The sequence below is a fragment of the Diplotaxodon limnothrissa genome, linkage group LG7 (assembly GCF_057381915.1).
Source record: "Diplotaxodon limnothrissa isolate DT_005_m linkage group LG7, D_limnothrissa_male_GT1.1, whole genome shotgun sequence".
In the NCBI taxonomy this organism is placed as follows: domain Eukaryota; kingdom Metazoa; phylum Chordata; class Actinopteri; order Cichliformes; family Cichlidae; genus Diplotaxodon; species Diplotaxodon limnothrissa.
The window spans coordinates 48,080,607-48,104,421 of record NC_140602.1 but is presented as its reverse complement, the minus strand read 5'-3'; the positions used below and the strand labels follow the sequence as shown (position 1 = coordinate 48,104,421).

Genomic DNA, 23,815 nt, shown 5'->3' with positions numbered 1-23,815 from the left:
CATATATAAGCCGTCACTTCTTTCCCGTCGTGGAGGCTCGCGATTGGCTGAGCTGTTGCTCGTTGGAACACGCTGATTGGTTTCATTCAGCACGCTGGCCGCCGCTGATTTGCACACATCAGGTTGAAACGACGTCACCGTATGTGTCCACTGCGCCGACGCTGATTGGCTGTCTGTCAAGGGCAGTCCTGAACACAGTTGGTGCAGCTACATGCCACTCTCAAGGCCGGGGGGTGGGTGCATTTCTCGCACTTCAGACATTTACAAATTTTTGCTGCAATAATTTTTTTTTTTTGCAATGGCCCACCAAGTGTTAGATTTGTAATCTTAATTTTGCGGTTTTAAGGCGTGTCATTACGAGGAGATAGTGATGCAATTGTGAGAAGTAATGACTAACTGCAATGAGTATGAAAATCCAAATCCTTTGTGTGATTGTGGTGAATCTGACAGGAAATCTTGTACCAGGTGAACTGGGTTGTCTGGGTGTTTCCTCAGTGAATGTACAAGTCTTAGCCAAAGACTTCAGATACATGTGATCACACTGATTTCAATTTGGTTGGAATCTTTTGCACACATAAGAAGGTAACATAAACTGGCGCATTCAGTTGGGTTTCAATTCAATCAACAAGACAAATATTTGATTAAAAGGTCAAGGAAGCTGACTGCCACTGTCAAGATATGATCCTTGGCAAGTGTCCCAATATATTTCAGCCAAAATATAAGGCTATGATTTGGATATTTTAAAAACACATCAACTAATTGCAAGAATTTTCTAGAATCCAAAATCATTACATGGATAGAATTGAACTGATCTGCTTTCTCCTACTGTGATTTATCCAAATTCTTCTATTGACACACTGATATATTTCCAGAAGGTTCCTGAACTAAACCGGTTGTACTGTCAGGAAGAATGTAGAAAAGTCATAAAATTATAAAATATCAGTGTAGCAGCTAAGTTTTGTCTATTTGTTTTATTTATTTATTTACAGTGTTTCCCATAAAAACCATAAACACTTCTGTGTTTAGATTTAAAACCTCTTACTTAGTGGCCTCCAATTCTGATAATGTTTTATGGGAGAAAAACAACTGAACATCAGATTACAGTGTTTCATCTTTTTCTTTATTGTTTTAAGGTAATGCAACATGTTTTATTAGCCCTTTTCAGACTTTGCAGGGATTTCTACAGAACATTTTAATATTCTAATCAAAGGATACCCTCATTTTAAAGCTAATGCTGATGCACTGAAAGGCATATTGTTACAGAGAAGCCTTCAGTTCCTGTTAGTAGAATTCATTATATTTTATTCAAGAAAATCTAAAAGATGCATTTATATTCTTTATAAGGTCCTTATACTGTCAGGCAGCTTACTATTTGTGTCATTCATATCCACTTTCTTTGTGTTACAAACAAAAGCAAAACTGACCTGTAGACTTGAAAGACAATGATGACTCATTAAGACTTAAACTACACAGGGCAGTGAAACAAACCAGATGGAAAATTCTGAGTTAAATGTGTCATTTTCTTTGAATACAATTAAACTTTTTACTTGGACTGTTAAATCTGGTAAAAAATAAAAATAAAAAATAAAAAATAAAAAATAAAAAATAAAAAGAGAGAGAGAGAGAGAGAGAGAGAGAGAGAGAGAGAGAGAGAGAGAGAGAGGGAGTTGGATATCATAATTAACACTAGGAGGAGCCATGTTGCTAAATCAAGGAGGAAGTGATCAGTATAGCCCTTCATACAGGTTATTACAATATAACGACTACTGGCATTGTTTTCGCCTTGTGTTTGTTGTATGGAAACCCCTTTCTGATACGCTTTCTATTAATATGAATTAATAGATTGACATTTTGTAGAGTTTTTTTCTCATATTTGTTTGTAAATAGTTTGAATGTCCCTTAAGGAGCCTGGAGAACTATTCTTTAAGACTATTTAAAGGAATGACAAGAAATCAGCCTAAGAGCGTTCTGACTGTGTGGAAGAATAAAGGTGGTCATTCCAAATAGAGACTTTCAAGCTTGTTTGTACAGAATTGTTAGAATTTTCCTTATATTCCATATTTTCTTTTATGTAAGGTAGGATCAAGACTTTTCCCACAGTACTACACTTCATTACACCCGTGGTAAATTTACATATAACAAAAAGAAATTGAAAGAAAAAAGTCATTTTTCAAAATATATAATAAGATACGGTACATTTCTCTTTTTGTAATGAATGTAACCTACAAAATAATAGACTATATTTATCTTAATTATAGAGAAACACAAATGTAAAGTAGCAACAACTACAGACAATGAGAGCAGCCGACAACCACATAACAAAAATGTTAATACATGTTGTCGTAAACTCTGTCGAAAATAATACTTTATATATTATATATAACAAAAGAAAAAAAAACATGTTTCAGGCTAATTTATGTGAGGTTGTAGGCTCACGGCCATAAGCTGTATGAAGATGTTTTATGATATGATAAGGGCACAGCTTGAGCTCTGCGCCACCTACTGGCTGAGACGCGTATGAGCGCCAAGCTGATGACGTGGATCGCTCAGTTGACCACCAGAGCAGCAGGATGGCCGACCAGAGTAGGCAAATAAAACTCGCTGCAGCTAAGAAAAAGGTAAAGTATTTTACAATCAACGCAGTCACATATCGCGGAAAGTGTAGTTCCCACTTTGTGTACACAAGTCTGTGTTAACTCTGTTTTCTTGTCTTTTCGTTATGTATATTTTTACGGGGCAAGGGTGTTGTCATTACACGTCGCCCGAGTACTGCACTGTCGCTTGTCCGACATCCTCCGCTCCTCTCGCGGCTCTGTTGCGTAGGAGAGACCGATGTTTTATCGGGGCCTCTGGTGATAGCATTAACTTTCCCAGATTATGTAGACTATTTTTAGTTAGTAGAGACACGCACAGTATCCCACGCTGTTTATTTACTCGCAGATTAACTTGCACCACTTGCTTGGCCGCTTTACTTGACTTTCCATCTGACATTTAAATGTAGTTAAAGCCTAACGTGCTAACCCAGGTAAGTTAACGTTAGCAAGCTAGCTAACTAGCTGATGAATATATGGCTACGTGTGAGTCTAAGGAATGTCGCACAGCAGCCAGCCAGCTTTTTATGTTATCTGCAGGATTTAATTTCATAAGAAAATGTCTAACAAACGGTAGTTTTAAAACAAAGCACTCATCGAGCTTGTAAGCTACCCCTGCAGCACAGTTAGCTGGATGGACTGACGGGGGTGTTTTGACAGCTGACACCCCTCTTCCCTGTCCTGCTGTGTGCTTTGGCTTGGTGTCTTTTTCGGCTAGTCAGAAAGATGGCCTTATCAGATTCAAGAAGTCACTCCTCAGCATTTCTTGCTGGCCCACAAGCTTCACGAATAAGTGGCCATGGTGACATGTCATTTTGCTGCTATTTAGCTTTACTGTTAAAAAAAACAACAACCAGCAGTTCCCGTTACACAGCTGTTAGAGCCCGCATAGAGCTTTCTGGCATGCTTTAACCGTCATATGCATATCATACGCAGGTTATCATTGTTTAGCGCAACTTACTAACTTGATCCGTCTGAAGCCGGATCTTTCTGCTAGCTGGTGCATTGTTTTGGAATAGGAGCACTGAATTCGTATTTTATTGCCTCATTCATTCAGCTTGATACGACGCTCAAGGTGTTGAGTGTAATTTGTTTGAATTAATATGTATAGTTGGGGACAGTTGCAGAGTCCTGGTATTATCTGTGTAACACGTGACAAAATAAATATATATTAGTAGACATTGTTCATCTGCACACGTTTATGGGTTTCTTCTCCATTTCCTACTCAGCTGAAGGAATTTCAACAGAAGAGCTCCCCTGCTAGTGTAGGAGGAGAAAAAGGAGGTGGAGCCAAGAAGAAGAGAAAGGTGAAGGGATCCAGCCAACATGATGCACCTTCACCAGACAGAAACTCTCCAGACAATGTAAGCATAACAGTTTGCTTTATTGTTGTTGTTGTCGTCAAATGTCGTACTCTTTTTGTGCTTGATAGATGGTCATATGATGATTAGCTCTTTGAAGCTGCAGGGTGTTGTATTTGTGTGTTTGGCTGAAGAGCATATATTGCTTTTTGCCAATTATCAGATCAGGTGGCTGATTTTCCATCTAGTTGGCATTTGCTTTACTTACACCTGTCAAATACACACACAGGGCCAGCAGAGTAGAACTATTTAGACCCCTTTGCAGCGCTGATGACAGACATGTTTACCTAAGAAGAGTGTTGCACATGAGACAGTGTTTTTTAAGCCCCTGACCACAACTTTGGCTTTTACATATTGCAATATGTAGCATAAGGTAAGAATTTCAAGAACTAATATATAATTTTATGAGAAAGTATAAAGTAGTCCTTGTTCTGCTGCACAGATGAGCAGCATTCCAGCTAGAACCTGGAGCAATCTGAGCATGATGAACTGGCTGACTACTATCACCAGCTGCAGTCCAAGCTGCTGGAGTTGTAGCCAGTTTGGCTAGATAGGCAGCTGAATATATTCTGTTATTTGTCTCAAAACACTTACTATTTCCAATATCTTCAATACCACAATGTATATGCTGATTTTTAATAACTTATCCAAAAAAGTACTGGTGTAGCAACTTGCGTGCATATCAGTAACTCACTGTCCTCTACCCCTGTCAGTTTACACTTTATGTCATCTGCTTGTTTCAGCATTCAGGTTCATCAGATTTTTGTTATAGAACATTTAATGGGAGTAATCATAAAATTACACTGATTAAAAAATGATAGGTTTTCAAGTCTCCTCTCCCGAGAATCCCTCTGTGAATATCAGCCAGTTCTCTACTCTATGCTGCTGCTTTAGGTTTATCCTGTGCTTTAGTAGCACTCTTTATACCTGATAAATAATAATTAATTCCTGATCTTCAAAGCGGTGACTCATTATTCAGCTGTTCATCCATCAGTTCATTTTTTTCTTCTGTATATCTGTAGTTGAGCTGAGGTGGCTGCTGGGTATTCAAATTTCCTGTTTCCCTGGGATTTTCTTTTTCTGATTTTCATTACTCACTTGTTTTTCACCGTATTTGTACTTGTTTGAGTAAAAAACATAATTAATGTGCTAACAAGACCATTGCTTTGATATTTGTTCTGGTGATTTTTAAAAAGTACTGGCACAAATTGTGTTCAGCAAGTAACACAATCACATTCTTTGAGCTCACTTGACGGTCTACCAAGTTTTGGATTTTTTTAAGAACATTTTTTTGGTATTTACCGGTAATGTCATTTTGATTATTAATGTGGAACACCATCTTCTGCTGTGGCCTGTTTTCAAAGCTCTCTAATCAAATTAAAAGTACCCATGAGAATATGTGTAGTGCTTTCAGACAGCAGTTGTCGAGCAGACTCTCGCCACATGCACAACATTTGACCTGCATTTGGATACATTCGTGAGACAGCTGTCACCCTGCTTCTCGCTATTAGCAGAAACTCCAGTCTGCAGCATGCTTTCATACACTTCGCATATACAACTGAGAGTTGCACTCAATACATCCAGTTGTTACCAGACAAAAGTTGCGTTTTCCTTTTGCTTTTCTATCCTAAAGCATGTTTCCTGTCTTGACTGCCCTCACATGCAACTTTTCCGTCTCTGTTACACCCTCTCTTTTTTTCACCAGCCAGTCAGCTAAATCTTAAACTTTGAATTTTTAGTGCAGTTATTGCAGTCAGACTATTTTATGCTGCTACTACTACGTTTGAAAAAAAAAAATGCTGTGCTTTCCCCAAGCTGTTATTGTAATTGTTATTTAGTTTAAATTACTTTTTTCTCTTGTTAGTTGTTGTGGTTTTTAACAGAATAAAAGAGTCTGTACAAGTCCAGTCTACATTTACTGCCCTCTTGCATACTTCTAGACCTCCTGCTTGTAGAAATGGTTTCCCTGTGCTTGTTTGTTTACCACTCTGTCACTTTCTGAATTTTTCTCTCCCTTTTCCAATCTCTTTCTCCTCCTTTTCCTGTAGTTTGACAGTTTTCTAAAAGCACTTAGTCAAAGCAATGGAATAGTCCTCCCTCATTATGGCAACTGTCAGGTGAGCTTCTGTCCCTGGCTTTTCTTTCTTTGTTTCCTCCTGATTGTTTTTAATCGTTCTCTGCACCCCTCTGTTGTTGATGTTTGGTGTTTAATATTTTACCCTGCTTCTCTATTCTTACCTTCCTTCAACTGCAACGTTTTCTTTATGTCATGTTGAGCTGGAAGCATGAAAAAGAATTGTCTATAAATTCCTGCCTGTTATTGGTTTTAAATATATATCAGTTTATCGCAGCATTATTGGTGATCTTTAAATAATATTGCATTGCTTTGAATAAATAGTTTCCAGATTCTTGCTAGTTGCACGTTTCTGATGTCAATATCCATGTGTCATCTTGGTGTGTGTGTGTGTGTGTGTGTGTGTGTGTGTGTGTGTGTGTGTGTGTGTGTGTGTGTCTTTATGTGGCAGATTATTGCTTGTACTGGATCAAAGCCACTGAAAACTGAAGCTTTATTTTGCCAAAACTGCATATAGCGTTAATATAGACTAGACATGCTGCAGATATTTCAGAGAGTCTACAATGGGTGGGATCAGTGGCAATGGGGCACCAGTACAGGAACTTCATTTTCAGTGGGACACCTTAATTACTGCTAGAAAGGTGTTTCTATTCATTTTTTACAGTCTAATTTCTTCTTATCAGCTTCTGTACTCATCTAGATGTAGAAATGATAAAGTTAACAGTAAAAGTTTGGATAGAACACTAGTCTGGTGATTTTTATGCGTGTGTTGTGGTCTCTTTGCAGCTCAAACTGCTACTTCTCTGTACGTTTAAACCCGTGTGTGCATTTCTGTGTATGTGTCGCCTCAGACCTTCGCTGACGTGGAGGCCGTGAGGTCTTCAGCTCAGCTGCTGGAGGAGTCAAACAGCGAGCCTGATTACATCTCACCTTTGTCTAACCCCGCTAGCGCTAACACTGCTACTAACTCTGAGTCTGTCGATCACAACACTGACCTCCAGGTGTGTCTCTCCTATGTTTCTCTTTCCTTCTCAGTCTTGAAAAATATATTTTGTCCTGTCATTGTTGCACCACACGGCCATAAAACTGCATTGTCATTCTAAGCATCAGTGTGAACAGTTCCTTTTTCATTTGCTGCATTTGTATTAATTTATACATGTTATAATAGGAACAACAGTTTCAGCACAGGCCATTTATGTGACTTTTTTATTATTATTATTTTTTCTATTACACATATTCCTCTCTTTATCAAATGTGCTGACTGTCTCCCTTTTATCTATATTTGTCGCTTATGCTCTCTGTTTTCTGCTTTCAATTTTTGTCTCCCTGCAGGATTACTCTGATACCAACGGCAACGAGAATTCAATGGAGGAAAATAGGTGGGTTCTGTCATAGAATCGTGATTATATATCTATGTATCGGTAATTAAAGAGAAGGGTATTGAAGGGGGACTGTTCTGAACTATGACATGTTTACAGTTTGGAGACAATAGATTATTTTCAAGGGCAGGCACTTGCTGTAACATCCATGTTCTGAAAGCTTGGTATCCCACACATCATTACATAAAATATATGTGTGTTTTGAACTCATGGATTATTATAATATATGTATCTTATAGAATGAATACAGCAAGCAACACTTTTTCCAGTATACCTTTTTTTTATGTAGCCGTATGCTAGCTTATAAAGTGAAGTGGTTCATGTAAGCTACTGAGTGTTTGTTGATGTGTGTGTCCATGTCATCCTGCAGGCCGCTGTCTTCCACAGAGAGCCTGCGACAGCTCTCGCAGCAACTGAACGGCCTGGTCTCTGAGGTACGCACACTTCTTTCATACAGAGTTCGGCTTTTAACAATAACACACCACCACTACCACCACCGATGTGGCGTTTTAATCAGGAAGCGTTGCGTCTATTCTGGGTAGGAATGCACTGAAAGCATTTTCAGTTTCGCCAGTCATTCCCAGTGGTCTGAAGCACGCTGACAGCATCAACTGGTGCACTAAAATAGTTTGATAGATCTTCTTTTAACTTTAATTTTGTTAGGTCAAACCACAAACATTGCTTTTTCTCAGGTTTCTAAGACCGTTTCAGGTGAATTCTTGTCATGTTTTTACTAAAGTGCTGTTTCCCATTGTGGTGAAGTAGATGTCCTACTGTGGATGACGAATCAGTTTTTTATCTGCAGTTCATCCACTATATTAAACACGTTTAAAGTTTCTCCTATGAATGGCAACAGAAACGGTGCCACAGATTCCCTGACAATGCTTATTTACCTTAAAACATCTGATATTTTTCTGTGTGGGAAGCACATTAATGTCTGCCTGGATGTGTCTTTTAGTCATCTGCTGCATATGTGAATGGAGATGGCGCACCTCCTCTGAGTGAGCGAGAACTGGAGGTAAGAAGAAGAAACTTTTTTTTGTTGAGTTTTTGACATTCTAAAGCCTGAATTACAAGTCACTTAACTCATGCAGTAGTATCCAAAAGCCATGCAAGTGGAACAAATGAGTTTCCAAGATTAATGAAGGTATTCTAATATTACTCCCCCCATTGTTTATATAACTGGTAAGTCATCTTTATGGTGAGGAGTATAGTAGAAGTTCAGATATCCAGCAATATTGTTGCAGAGACTTTGTATGAAGGAGCAGGTCTTACAAGTGACACTTTAATAGGTTTGTATGAATGCTCCTCTCCTTCTCAACTGGCTCCATTTATCAGTTTAATAGCCATCACATGTTTTATTTAATTATTTGATCCACTTCTCATTATTAGTAGAACATATGCACTACTTGTCATGGTGCTATTTTTGCCTCCATGTTAATAATTCACATTTAAATTTTCTCCTCCTCCTCCCCCCATGTGTTCTTTGTTTGACTTTTGCCACTGCACTTTATTCCTCTCTTTTGTTTTCTTTTTTTTTTTTTTTTTCCTTTTCCCTTTCCTTACCCGGATGCATGCGTGCACGTGATAGAGTCGAAACCAGGAGCTGGCAGCCGCCCTGGAATCCAGCAACCTAACAAACTCTCAGCTCACTACCAAGCTAGACCAGCTGGTAAGAAGCTGTGTGTATGCATAATCATGTGCACATCTTTGTGTGATTGCAGTAACACTCGTCTCCCTCTGCCCCTAATCACTCTTATCAGTGCATGCATTTTAATGCATTCTTCATGTCATCTTGAGTAACCATAACCTTTAAAAAGAATTATGGTTGGCATGGTTTTAGTGGTATTTATTTATTTATTTATTTATTTTTTTTTTTGTTTTTTTGTTAGCTTAACTAAAATTTCTTCAGAGAATTAACAACGGCAGCATGATTGATCCTTTCTGTGCACCTTGTGACCAGAGCAGTCATAACCTGATAGTAGATGCAGGATTGTATGGCATTTTGAGTTTAGCAATATAACCAGAGCTCCAAGCTTTAAAACCACATGAAAGATTAACAAAACATTAATAACAGAATAGGTTTACTATTTTAGTGCTCGGTGCTATTATTGTCCTGTCTGGCATGAACATGAGGTCTGTGCCAGAATTTTGGTTATGTTTTATAGGCTAACACTGTGTAGCACTGCTGTGATGATTAAAAGTGTGTATATACAAGACTTTTCCCCAACTTAAATATATATCCTGTTGGTCTGGCAGACACAGCAATCTCAGGAGCTTACAGATCAGCTACAAAAGGTATTTTTGTTCTCCTCTTTTTACCTTCTATTTGTATCTGTGTAATTCTTTATTTTCTTTGTTATTGTAATGTTTTGCTCTTTGTTATTAATCAACTTTATTTTTTTCTTTCTTCAGGAGCGAAAAGAATTTGAACAGAGATTTTCAAAAGAGCAGGGTGCCATGCGGGAGCAATTACAGGTACATTCACTTACCCAAATGCATAAATTTAATTTGTCCTATGGAGCAACTTTATTTGTCACTTAATAGTGTCGTTGTATTACAGTGTGATGTGGCAGTGCATAATGCCAGAGTGCACTGAGTTGCACTTGTATAAAATGTTATCCAACAACATACACTGCCCTTTTTAACACTTCCTATATTGTTAATTAACTCTAACAAGAATAAATAATCTACTGTGTGTAATTACTCTGAGAAATTAGAATTTTCTGTATGTTTCATTAATCAGGTCTTGTTAGTGAAGTCAGCTGACTTTATCTAGTCTTATATGAAGAATGGTGCTCTTTGTTCGTATGTCCTCTTCCAAGGTTCATATCCAGACCATTGGCATACTAGTAGCTGAGAAATCGGAGCTACAAACAGCACTACAATACACACAACAGGCTGCACGGCAGAAAACAGGTGTGTGTGTGTGTGTGTGTTTGGGGGGGGGGATTTTATTTTTTTAAATAATAAACTTGGCAATGGTTTATCGCTGCAGCAGTTAACGGTGTGTATGTGTGTGCCTCTTTCTCCTTGTATGTGTGTGTGCATGCATGTTAAGCTGAGGCAGAGGAGCTGAATAACCGTCTGCAATCAACAAAGCAGAGAGTGTCAGAACTTGAAAGAACTCTCTCTTCTGTCTCATTGCAGCAGAAACAGTTTGAAAAGGTAACAGCCAATCCAGCAATCACTTGCATATGAGTAATGCAAATGCAAATAAATGAACTCATAAGAAGGCAGTATTACCTAATTTAGCTGATCGCACGTATTGTCTGTGTGGTTGTTTTTAATAGGTTTCTATGATGTTTTTGTCTTGCTGAGTCTTTATTTTTTTATTTTTTGTCCTCAGCACAACAAAGAGCTTGAAAAGGAAAGAGACAATCTGAGATTGGAGGTGTTTAGACTAAAGTAAGTCATTTTATCCTGACTTGCCTGAGGAGATTTTTTTTTATATGGTCTTTGTATTTTGAATGCTTTGGTTCTTTGTAATGGAAGAGTTGGCTTGAACAGGTTTCCCAAGTCTTGTCTGGATATGGCGAGTTTAAAATAAACACTGAATTTGTTTGTTCACAGCAATTTGAGTGAGGAGTCGAAGCAGCAGAGCTCGGAGCTGTCAGAGCAGATAAAACTGAGTACACAAGAAAATGCCGCAATGAAGTTGGAGGTAGAAGATCTTCGCAAGAGGCTCGAGATAACTGACCTCATGTTACAGCAGGTCTGTTGAATTCCAGGAAAACACAGTTCATTCACGTATGAATTCATCTTTCTCCTACCACATGCTGGAAGTAGTGGAACAACTCCAGAGTCAATGTCTAGGAGGCCAGTGTTTGAATATTGTATGGCCGACAGTAATTCTAGTTTTCCTACTAATTTCTTCCAGTGCTCAAGTCAGTCAGATCCTACCAGTGCCAGCCAGCAGGTTCAGTTACTGCTGGAAGAGAAGCAGCAGCTGGAGGCGCACAATCACCAGGTTTACATGGACCTTTGTCTTATCATTGGCTTCTGTGTTTGACTGCTGTCTGTGTTAATATTCAATATATTTTGTACCTATTCCATTACTGATTAAGCAATATAGAAAAGTTAAAAAAGAAGACTTAATTATTATTATTTTATTTACATTTGTGATGATGTAGCTTATGGAGTCCATTGCGCAGCTGAAGACAGAGAGGGATTGTTATGCAGTGCAGATCCAGGAAGAAGGTCGTGTGTGGAAGGACAAAACTGAACAACTGCTAACACAGGTACAGTAACATCAGCATGGCTTATGGTTTCACTATAGCTTTGAATAAAGAGCGAAAATGGTAGTGCTGCTTCTTTTGTGTGGGTTTTTTGTTTGTTTATTTTTTTGTATTTAAGCCTAATGTGTGTGTGTGTGTGTGTGTGTGTCTGTGTGTGTCTGTGTGTGTCTGTGTGTCAAGGTTTCTCTGGTGGCAGAAGAGAGGGATAGAAACATCAACCAGGTGCAAGAACTGGAGGCCAGCATTGCAGAGTTAAGAAATGCTGCAGGTGAGTAGTGCACACAACCCTCATCTAGTGCCTCTTCCTTTTCCTCATTAGTTTTCATGTCTTCTTAATGTGGCAAAGATCAAGAAACACAAAAGTCAGAAGGAGAGCAGATGGGGCTGCAGTAAGTGATCTGCAGTTTCGGGATTAACATTAGCCCCATTGTGTGTTTATTGTCAGGTCTTCCTGCTTATAACCTTGTAAAATATTATTTTAATGTTTAGTTTAGCATATATGTTAAAAACATATCAAATATAGCATTCAAAATACTGGCCATATGTGACACAGCTGCAGTATTTGTGTTTAGTAGAATTAGAAATCTTGATAATTGGTGTTTTTTCTCTTCTAGCGTTATTATCCCAGGAGAGAGAAGCTCAGCATGGCACAGAGCATCAGTCCTCAGGACCATCAGAAAATGAAGTGGCTTTGCAGGAGGCCCTTAATGCCCTACAACAAGAGAAAGATGCCATTACGTCACAGTATCAGGCACAGGTGTGCTTCACATTGTTTTCTCCAAACCCATTTTAATGGGTTAATGTGACTCATATATAGTTTCATATACACTTAAAAGGAGCACATATTGATTTTTCCCTTTCTGGATGTTTCAAAGAGAGTTGGTGCTTTCATTGCACCTCTTACATTTGAAGTGTGTTAATCATCCTCTGTAATACTTCCACAGCTGAGGGACAACGAGCAGCTGAGCCGTATGTGTGCAGAGCAGGAGTCGCGTCTGGGGGAGCTGGAGTGTCAGGTGGAGAGCCAAACCCAGGAGGCTGAGGACCGCCGACGCATGCTAGAGGATGTTCAGTCAGACAAGGCCACTATTAGCCGTGCTCTCACCCAGAACCGAACACTGAAGGACCAGCTGGCTGAGCTACAGAACGGTTTTGTCAAACTGGTGAGGCTGAAAATCTTACTATCTGTTTATTTTTAGAGGACACCCTTAGTTACCACTATAACTGCCTTATTTTTGCACCACAGTGCTCAGAATTCTACTTTTTCTGCTGGTCTTTAATTTCATAATTTCCTTTTTTCTCTTTGAATTTATGCTCTCATAATCTGTTTTGGGTTGTTTTTTTTTTTGTTTGTTTGTTTGTTTGAAACCAGTGTTGGTCAAGTTACTTGAAAAAAGTAATCAGTAACTTTACTGATTACTTATTTTCAAAAGTAATTAATTACATAGTTACTTAGTTACTTTTTAAAAACACGATTTACAACCTGAATAGGTGATAAAGCGATAGATCTTTCAGCCCAATTCTACTTTTTCTACATAATCCATCATACAAAATGTAATCAAATGGAAAACTCTCTTTTTTTAACTTGTTTTATCAGTTTTAATCTTTTAACTTTATGCATCAAGCAAAAATTTAATTATATGCAACATTCTCTGACTTGAATAAATTAGTTTGACATTTAAAGCTATTTTCTGCACATTCCAGCACATAAAATAAAATATTTTTTGTGTTTACACTCACTCTTTCAAATAGATGCAAGTAAAACACAGCAGAAAATAAATAAAGTCAAAGACTCAGCGGTCCTGTTGCTCTATTTTCACCTGTAAAGCAGGAGTGGGGTAGGCGGAGGTTTACGCTGGTGCAGGTGTGCTGCGGTCAGTTGAAGAATCCGCAAGTTTCTCTGTGAATTTCCCATTACGTCGTTGCGCACTCAGTGCTTGCTTGGAAGTTTAGGGGTTTTTTTCGCTGTAAAAACAAGTTTTCTTCCCACGCACGATGGACGCTAATGTTTTTGTCACTTTTTATGGAATCAAACTCAAAGTAAGGTCAGTACTTCCACGCTTTAAACGCTGCACGCTCATACTCTCTCCCACAATCGATATGTGATCCATTGTTGATCTGCACACAGCTGTTGTCACTAACGGCGCACTCGCTTACGTCACTGTCATGAGACATTCTCGCAAAAAAATCACGGTTTTAGTAACGCAGTAACGCAGCGTTCCTGCGGGAAAGTAACGGTAATCTAATTACCGTTTTTGCAATAGTAATCCCTTACTTTACTCGTTACTTGAAAAAGTAATCAGATTACAGTAACGCGTTACTGCCCATCTCTGTTTGAAACAGAGCTGTGTTTTGTTAGTAAGTATCTGATTGACCTCAGTGGTGCTTGACACGTCTGTCTTTAAACCGAAATTCCTGTTACTCCTTCAATCTAACAGACGAATGAGAACATGGAGTTGACTACAGCCATCCAATCAGAACAACATGTGAAAAAGGAGCTTGCACGCAGAATGGGTGAATTGCAAGAGGAGTTGCACAACGTCAAGGAGCAGGTGAGGTCACACACAGCACTCCCCTAAAGCAAACACAGATGAAAAGTCAGCTGAATATGCACTCACTTGCTGTTTGTCTTCATGCTTTGTCCTCTTCTATTTTCTTGCCTCCAGCTTGAGCTGAAATGTACAGAAGCTCAGGGTCTGATGGAGCAGAGGGATCAGGTAGCGGCACATCTCCAGCAGTACTGTGCTGGCTACCAGGCCCTGGTCTCAGAGAGGGAACAACTTCACCAACAGTATCTGCAGCAGAGTCAGCTAATGGACCGACTACAGCACGATGAAAGCAATGGCCGTGCACAGCTGGAGATGAGTCACAGTCAGCTTAAACAAGCCCATGTATGTATATAAGACCTTTTTAATATATACATCTGTGACCAGTCTGTGTAGATGGTGTTGTGATTCTAGAATTCAGTACAATAATACATTGCAATATAGAGCATAAAGTATGTTCATATTCATCCTGTCAGCTGAACTGCTGTGGTAAATCTGTCAGGCCTGATAGTTCTGAGGGGGATTAGTGCAGCTTTGAGCTGTACTAATGATTATTGGGACACTTTGCAGCAGTTCGCTTGGCCATCGTGTTTAATGCTTCAGGGTGTTGCTCCTTCTCGGGTTTCCTAACTTAATGGATTCAGCACTTAAGTTAGGCCCATTCTGTTGCCTCTGTACATGCCATTAGAGAGAAGGTGGAGTGGAAAGGCAGAGCTGGTATTAGTGTTTTTATACTGCAGAAAATACGTTTTGAAATGATTTCAGATTAAGGTATTTTTATGCATAGAAAAATTTATAATTTTGACATGACTGTTTTAATATGATCTAATCTATACTGGCCGTCTTCAAGGAAAACTGCAGTCTGTTTTTATTATTTATTTATGTTTTTCCTTAACACTCTCAAAAACACACTCTAATTGTTTTTCGTTACTGCCTCTTCCTGCAGGAGCATCTGGAACAATTAGTCAGAGACAATGAGCAGCTGAAAGCTGAGGTGAAAGAGCTGCTCAACAGCTCTGCTCTTATGACATCACCCAGAGACCAAGGTAATCTCTCTGTTACTGACATGTTTGCACTTTCTGCCTTGTTTTCCTTTGGTGAGAGATTTCCTGCAATTTAAAAATAATTATCTCTAAAGTTATAATAGTATAGTGGCTTTATCCTGTCTCTTTTTAAATAACAGTGTCACAATTTCTTAATTTGAAGCAGATAATATGTTGTTACAGCAGAAACTGCAGATTAAGGCTAATCTGTTCAAAATGAAGAAGTGCAGTTTTTTTTTGTGTACTAGCAACAAAAATGGAAAGCATTAAGTGCTGCTGCACCATGTGTTTCATTAGTGTGATAGGTTTTTAAGGAATTAAAAAACAGTTGTACATGTCATATCATTTTAGGAGATGGAGTGGAAAGCCAGTCCCTGCAAGAAAGTCCAACAAAGTCTTCCCCCATAGTTATTCCAGAGGATTTTGAGAGCCAGAAAGAGATGGTAAAGAGATGTTTCCAGCTCATGCAAATGTTCTGTTTTTCTTTCGTTCACAGTCTTTTTATTTTTTTAATATCACATCTTAGTCTAAAGTTCATATTTTTATGTCCAGTGCCATTCTATGGTGAATTATATGGTTTAATTTTATGGCATGAAACAAAAGTATGACCTTACCCTCATTTCTATTTCGTGTTGCCTTGCAGGAGGATTTTATTCGTGGAGCTCTGGCTCAACTGGAGGCAGAGAGGGACGAGGCCAGAAGGCAACTGGAGGAGGAGCGCAGGCTTCACATAGCAGCCCGGCACCAGGCCAGCGTCACCCTAAGTCTGGAGCAGCAGCGCCACAGCCAAACACCTGTTAATGACCACGAGCACGGTCACAGTCACGGTCACCACAGTCACTGTGAACACAGCCATGAGCATTCAGGTCAGAAGCATTTGTGTTTGTGCAATTTTGCAGATCTTTCTACAGCATTTGTGTTTGTGCAATTTTGCAGATCTTTCTACAACTAAAAGACTTAAATTCTCTGGAGAGTAACAAGTGTGTGTGCCAGTTTACTCTTTTACTCTCGTGCCATGTAAACAGTTTTTCCCCCCTTTCCGTTATTGCTTGAACAGAAGGAGGAGTGCCGGTGGAAGTTCATCAGGCCCTGCAAGCTGCAATGGAGAAGCTGCAGCAGCGTTTCACATCCCTAATGCAAGAGAAAGCAGACCTGAAGGAGAGGGTGGAGGAACTGGAGCACCGCTGCATCCAGCTGTCTGGAGAGACTGACACTATAGGTGAGTGTTTTATAGGTTGTTCTTAGTCCTGTTTCATATGTAATCATTTGTTCCTCATATTCATTTCTGTTATGTATATTTTTGCAGGCGAGTATATTGCTCTGTACCAGAGTCAGCGGGCTATTATGAAACAGAAGCATCAAGAGAAAGAGCAATACATCAGCATGCTGGCCCAAGACAAAGAGGAGATGAAGGTACTGATGTCTTTTAATGCAGAAGGAATGTCACAGTAATATCTTTTATGCAATATTAATGAAAACAAAAGACATGACATGACAAAATATGCAGGTGCCTAAGATTTTGAAGATTGTTTGCACAGACAAAAGTCTTTCTTCCTAAGAACACTTTTCTCTCTCACATCTTAAAGTTTTACCTGGTCATCGCTAAAAAAGTGTGCCATACTTAACATGATTGTTGTCCTTTGTGTCCACTATTTATCCCTTCTGCCCAATAGGCAAAGCTGGCTGAGCTGCAGGATCTTGTGATGAGGCTGGTAGCTGAGAGGAATGACTGGTACAACCGCTACACTGGAGCTGTAGCCGGCATGGGCACAGTAAACCCTGACCTGCTTCCTGTTGGACAGGAACACACTCACCCAGACCACCAAGCACACACGCACACAGAGCTTGATGCGGCCACTGGAGCAGGTAAGCAAAACCAGTTATGCTAATCATGATTGTTTTACAGCAGGTGGATTTTAAAGACCAAATATAAACATACCCACACTTCCACACAACCCCACAGGTAGGTGAGTTTGATCCTGTCTATTTTGTTGGGATATTTGTGTGTACAGTGAAGCTTATTTTAAACTCATAGTCCTGGAAGACTTTATCCACTGATGTGTGAGTCTGAAAGGCAGAAAGAGTGGTCCTTTAGCGCTTCAACTGTTCTGCCTCTTTTTTCAAAATATATTTTAATTCATATTTCCAATAACATCACTGTTCTGTACCTTTTTTTTTTCTCTGCTGCATAAGCTATGGAGGACATCCCTCTGTCAGAACCTGCCGCCGGTCTGGAAGCTTCCTCATCCCAGATGCTGTTGACTGGATCTGGCCAGACTGACTCCAAGCCCCTGGTGCCTAAAGAGGACGCCACAGCCCAGCAAATCATGCAGCTGCTTCAGGAGATCCAGAACCCTCAAGGAGCTCAAAGATCACCCCCTTTTCTGGGAGAAAACCCCTGCATCCCCTTCTTTTACCGGCCTGACGAACAGGACGAAGTAAAGATCCTGGTGGTGTGAGATGTGGGTGTGACTGCTTAGGTGTGTGTATGTGTGTGTGTGTGTGTGTAAACATGAGAAATGTTGGACTTGTGTTGAAGTGCGGGAAATATTAAATCCTACAGTTTACCACGTCTGTAGCTTACTGATGATCTTCTCAAACACTTCATAATATTGGAAACCTTACGTGACTGGTCGAAGATGCACGAATGTCGTTGACCCAGTTACATTAAAACACCCGCCCCCGTTCCGCGTGTCAGCACTACTGTGTGTGAGGCTTAATTGAGAGGATTTTGTATTTGCTGTTTGTTTTTATGTTCTTGTTTGTCCCTGATGCTTTTCCCAGCGAGGAAGTGGTCAGTATTCCTAAATGCAATCTGATTTTTTTTTTCCACCTCAGTTTTGAATTCCCATCTCACACATATGTGCAATAAATGGGGCCGTATATCCTGTCCCCTCACTGATAGAGTGCTGAAAGAGCTGTCAAGTATTAACAGCCTGTTTGTGTGCAACTTTATTCAAGTGCAAATGTCAGTTTAAATCCACTGTACACATGCCAAAAAACAAAACAAAAAGAGAGAGAGAGAATCACATGTGAATGTAATAACCTCAATATTAACCTGTATGTGTGTTTAATGTGAAGTGAGGAGAGGAGATGCAGAAAGAGCATATCAGGTTGGGTAACTAATGAGTGTGGAGTGAGATGTAAGGTGAAGTTAAGTGAGTGAAAGGGGTTTAGTGCACATAAAAGCTTTTAAACTGTAGGCGGTGTTCAGTTTTGAAGTCAAGAGCTCGCTACGTTACATAATTCAGGAAGATGGATGTTGCTGATTGGTACTGTTCTTTTTTCCTCCAGACACTGAAAATAAGTCATGTTTGTACATTGTAAAATGTTAGTATTTGTGATTTTTTTTTTTTTTCTTTTTCTGTTTTGTCCTGTTAGACTGAAAAGGCATCACCTTTATAGGGTATAGGGCATAGATGGAGCTTAGAGACCCATGAAGTTAAGCAGTTACTCAGTTATAAAGGCAGTGAAGTCATCTTCTCCTAACAGTCGTGTGGATAAAGTAAATGTAAACATAAATATTAGTGGTTGGGGTGCTGTGCTGCTGCTGACTGCTTTTCACATTATTTCATCTTTGCAGTTATTGCAATTTTTGGGGAAGTTGCTTATAGTTTAATGTCTATACCTGCAGCTACACATCATCTTTTTTCCTCAAATCAGGTAATCTGGTGCTCTGGGGTATTTGGCTGACCTCATCACAGACTCGGTCACTCGTCTCATTTCATCTTATCCCTAACCACGCCTTTGCTGTCTCGGGGTCTTTAAGTTTCCAAACAAATCGACACTAAAAACACGAGCCTGTTCTTCTCTGTTACATTTACGTGTAGTTCTACATATCAATGACGAATTGATGCACATCTTTAACAACTGGACTGTGTGAGCATGCGTATGTGGAGGCTGTATGTGTGAAATCCAAACTGTTTTCCTCCTCAGCCAAAATTGCGTCCGTTGTGCTTTGTTTGGTTTGTTTTGAGGGTTTTTGGGGTTTTTTTGTGGGGGTTGTTTTCTTTTTGTTTGGGTTTTTCTTTTTCTTTTTTTCTTTTTCTTTTTTTTTGTAGAGTTCTATCAGATTATATAAGTATGATTGCACTAAAACTGTACATAGCTTCTCGTTTATCCCACCTCTGCTCCGGCTGCTGGTGGGACAGATGTGTTTCTAACATGGCTTCTTTGAAGAGAGAGGATCCTATGAAGCTTCATGCCGCACGCTGAGGATTCTGCTAAATTGAGTGTTGATGGAGGTGTGATGAGACACAGTCTAGCCAGATTAAACGAATGAGATGGTAAATTATTTCTACAGGTAAGGGACCATCTAGATTTTGAGAAAAGAAATTCCTCTTTTTAAAAATTAGGAATAAAGTAGGACTGATTTGTTATAGCTGGTAGTTGTATTGGCTACAAAACACTTGAATAAATCTCCTTTGGGCATTAAAAGTCAAGACATTGGGGAAAACTCCCAACATCAGGGCTGAAATTCAAGTTTCTCTGTCTAGCTTTAAGAGAGATTGGAGACTATATTGATTGAATTGTGAAATTGCATCCCTTTATAATTAATCATTCAAATTACCACAGCTGATTTTTTTTTTTCCCCTTTCTTTCACTTAGACTAAATTTAGGCAACTTCTGTTTTTTGTGTGTCCTTTTTTACTTTTAATGCGCAAGATAAGGGGTCACTGCAAGGTCATATCCAAAAAATGAATTCATTGAGACTACTTTTGCAAAAGTTTTTACACATACATGTTTGTCTCTGAATTTTGAGATCTTCTTTCTTGTGCTTTAAAGGGCATGTTCATTAAATTATTAGTCGCGCACTTGATTTATTGGGCAAATTTATTGGGTAGAAAGCAGTTTGGTATTTTAGGTATATTATACAACGTCAGATGGGACTGTGTCGTAGTTGTATGTACTCAGTGTTGGTTTCTTTACAGAGAAAGTAAACAGCACCTTCCCTAAACCTCTGCACTTTGCCATAAAAAGGTGCTTTTGAATAAAATGACTCCCTCATTCTTCCCTGCTTCTTAGCAATCAGTCCCTTTTTTTTTTTTTTTTTTTTTTTTTTTTTTTTTGCTTTTAGCAAAGGGTAAGACCAAGAGATAAATCTACATCAGGTGTTTGGGGACTTTCTGGGGCTTGTAAAATAATAACAGCTGTGTGGATTTCTGAGGTTTTCTAATTCCCTTTCAAATGCGTCATTGAAACATGGCAATGAGGAAGTATTTCTTGTCTCTACTGTTTAAGAGGTGGTGTATATACTGTACCTGTGTAACATATTGTATATTCATTATGCCTGGTGTATGGGGGGGAAGCTGCTCTGCAGTATTTACTGGCAGCTTGTATTGTATGCGTGCTAGTCCAGAGTCGGGGGTTTGGGGGTCACTGACTGGCTGTGATTCAGTACAAAGATTGACAAAGAGAAAATATTTTATTTATTTGAAAAATAAGTTAGCATCTCAACTAATCAGTTTTAATGTAAATTCGAAGTGACCGTAGGATGAAAATGAAGGATCGTTGAGAGAACTGATTTGTATGAGTGCTGCTTCTGACAGAATCCTTCTGATTTTTTTTTTCCCTTGAGTAATATTTCTCCCCTTCTCCTGAATAAAGCTGATTGAAAAACGGTTTGTCTTGATTTCTTTCTTTTTTTTATTATTATTAAAGAAAACTCAACTTACAGAAACTACAACCTGCTGCCATCATAATAGGATAAGTATCATCATCACTAATAACAGCTACTGTTTCTCTGTGCTTTTATGATTCTGTTGAGCCTTCATCCACAATGCCAGGACCCTATCGGTGAAACCGCTAAATTGGCTTCTTATGGAAGTTTGTTTCTGCCACTGGAAAAAATGTCATATTTTGAAATTTCGACAGCATGAAAATCGATGTCAGACAAAGTTAATTGAATGTACTCGAGGCCGACACGTACATCTAGAAGCGTATATGATATCTCTAACCTATAATAAATGCTTTTAGTAATGAAGTAATGATTAATACGTGAATGTCTGCAGCCTGACTCAGTCTTAATGGATGTCTGAGCCTGGCTGGTGGAGGGTTCAGCTTCTATGGAAAGACTGCTGTTTAGATTAACAGAGCTACAGTAGGGTGGGAACTAAACACATGACTTTACACTTCATAAAAATATTCTCATTTGGATTCTTTCGATCTCTAAAAGGTTAGAAACGAAGAAGGAACTAATCTTATGTGAGGTCCTACATGGATTGTGTCTGGATGGAGGCTGCAGGCTGCACTATAGTGACGCCTGGTGGTGGTGCTTGAATTGGACATATAGACATACAATTAATAACATGCACTGAAAACAGCAGTCGCGACGGGTTGGGGAATATCCCCTGAGCAACTCTTGCTCATGTCTCCTTCCTCTGCTTCTTTTACTACAGTAGATGCTTGACTTCTGAGCATTCATTTATGAAATGTTGATCTGGTTTAACCAAAATAATAAACAACAACGAATGCACATCTTACTGGTGTTTTTCATCTAAAATATCATTTCACATGAAACTCACACTGATGTCATCAAGCTCATCCTGCGCTTTACAAAGAATCTGTCCCTCACTCGCTTTTATCTCCTCTCTTTCCCCTGATCTCCTGATGGGACAACGATCAGAGCAGATGGTTGTCCCTCCCTGCTGGAGGTTTCTTCCTGTCAAAAGGGAGTTCTTTCTTCCCGCTGTTGCCAAGTTCTCACTCATCAGGGACGATCTGATTCTCTCTACTACATAGGGCTATTATATAAAGCATCTTATAAGAACTGTGGTTGTGAACTGGCATTATACACATCCATCTGCTGGATCCTATCCTAGTTGATTTTATCGTTTCTTGAAATAAACACATTCTATAAAATAAATAAATAAATGCAAACTGATCAAAAGAATGTGATGATTTCAAACGGGTAAAAAGACCCAAATGCAGACTTCAGAATTGAAAGACATTTTATTAACCAGCCTTACAGTTTTGTACCAATTTAACTGCAAGGCTGGAGGAGTGGGTAGGCAGGTTACAAAGTTAAAAGTCCAAATCCCATTTGGTCCAAAAGAAGGAGTTCCAGACAGGTTACAGGCATCAAAATAGCACAACAAGAAATTTTCCTATTAAACTAAATAAACTTCTTAAATCTTAAACAAGGCTGTAAGGAGGCTGAATGGTGGTCTTTTTATTTGCTTCCACGGTTAGTGGTATCCCAGAGCCTCCTTTTCTTTTAGATGAATAAGGAAAATCCTTGAGAGTGAAGATGAGTATGAGAGACACACAAAGAAACTGAACCCTAATTTAAGGAGTAGAATGTCTTTAAGTACTGTGCTAGACGAGAAGGTGAAGACAAGCCCATGCAGCCCATGACCCATGATGGGAGGAACACCAGGCTGCAGACTGATGACAGAAGAGCATGACGGGTCCTTCACACATACCTCTATGTTTCTGTGTCACAGCAGGCTTTGATCAGGCCATTGCCCCTCAGTCTCCAGAGTTTGCGTCCTCCATATGCCTCTGGTTTGACCACATCTTCAGCATCCCTCTGTACGCAACCTTCACGCCCCCTTTAAATGGACTATATTTTATACGGCATCACTTGAAGCAGGAACCTTTCCACTTAACTGCAACCTATTTGTGAAAGCCCATATGTGACGATTGGTTTATGTGTGTGTGTTTTTATTTTATTTAAAGTGTGTCTGAAATCTTTGTCATGCTGAAAAATGAAGCCTTTGCTAATCAGATGCTTTTCAGATGGCAATGCATGCTGGAGCAAAATCTGACAACACTTTTCCTTGTTAATTGTATACGTTTAGACTAGATTCACAACGCAGCTGGCTGAAATGCAGCCCCAAATCATGACAGAGCTTCCACCATGTTTTACAGATGACCATAGACACCCACTGTTGTACCCTTTTCCATATGTATTGATGATTTGAACCAAAAACTTCATATTTAGATTCATGACTCCATTAGACCTGTTAACCCTGATTTTCAGTCCATTTCTTGTGTAACTTGGAATCCCTCAGCTTTTTCTCCCAGCCTCCATCCTTAAGGATGGCTTCTAGACAGCCACCTTTCCACTGAGACCATTTCTGATGAGGCTTCAGTGAACAGAAATTGGTTTAACTGAAGGGCCATAGGCATCTCTCAGGTCTTTGCTAGATTTGTTTTCTGGTTTCTTAATGACATGAGTTTCAAATACTGTTCATCTTCTGTAGGTAGTTTGTAAACTTGCGACACTTTTTGTTTCATCTGTCCTGTTTCCTCAGATGAAATATGCCAAGTTTACAGCTAATACATGTAAAGATATTATTTTATTGAACTGTTATCTTTGGAATTTTTTGTAGATTAACCTAAAGAAATTGGAACGAATTATGTGTTTTTGCAGAGGTGTGGACTCGAGTCACATGACTTGGACTCGAGTCAGACTCGAGTCATTAATTTTATGACTTTAGCCTTGACTTGAAAAAATGTTCTAAGACTTGTGACTTGACTTGGACTTTTACACCAATGACTTGAGACTCGACTCTGACTTGCCTGACATTACTTGAGACTTGACTTGAGACTTGAGGATAAAGACTTGAGACTTACTTG

General features: G+C 39.2%; 1 protein-coding gene across 5 annotated transcripts; it reads left to right on the top strand.

Annotated features, from left to right (window-relative positions):
• Window positions 1-2,551: 2,551 nt before the first annotated feature.
• On the top strand, window positions 2,552-20,848 carry golga2 (golgin A2). 5 transcript variants are annotated; one of them, XM_085359795.1, is made up of 28 exons: window positions 2,552-2,618; window positions 3,821-3,955; window positions 6,001-6,069; window positions 6,878-7,027; window positions 7,359-7,405; window positions 7,776-7,839; window positions 8,364-8,423; window positions 8,997-9,077; window positions 9,665-9,703; window positions 9,821-9,883; window positions 10,231-10,324; window positions 10,467-10,573; window positions 10,755-10,813; window positions 10,979-11,120; window positions 11,286-11,375; window positions 11,539-11,646; window positions 11,824-11,911; window positions 12,258-12,400; window positions 12,588-12,806; window positions 14,082-14,195; window positions 14,310-14,534; window positions 15,136-15,235; window positions 15,584-15,675; window positions 15,876-16,098; window positions 16,290-16,451; window positions 16,539-16,645; window positions 16,906-17,098; window positions 17,426-20,848. In XM_085359795.1, exons 1-28 carry the CDS (start codon window positions 2,571-2,573, stop codon window positions 17,689-17,691), a joined length of 3,288 nt encoding a protein of 1,095 aa, XP_085215921.1. In that variant the 5' UTR covers window positions 2,552-2,570; the 3' UTR covers window positions 17,692-20,848. The 5 variants fall into 5 exon arrangements, with proteins under 5 accessions (XP_085215921.1, XP_085215923.1, XP_085215925.1 ...); XM_085359797.1 differs by lacking the exon at window positions 6,001-6,069; XM_085359799.1 differs by lacking the exon at window positions 6,878-7,027.
• The last annotated feature ends 2,967 nt before the right edge of the window (window positions 20,849-23,815 follow it).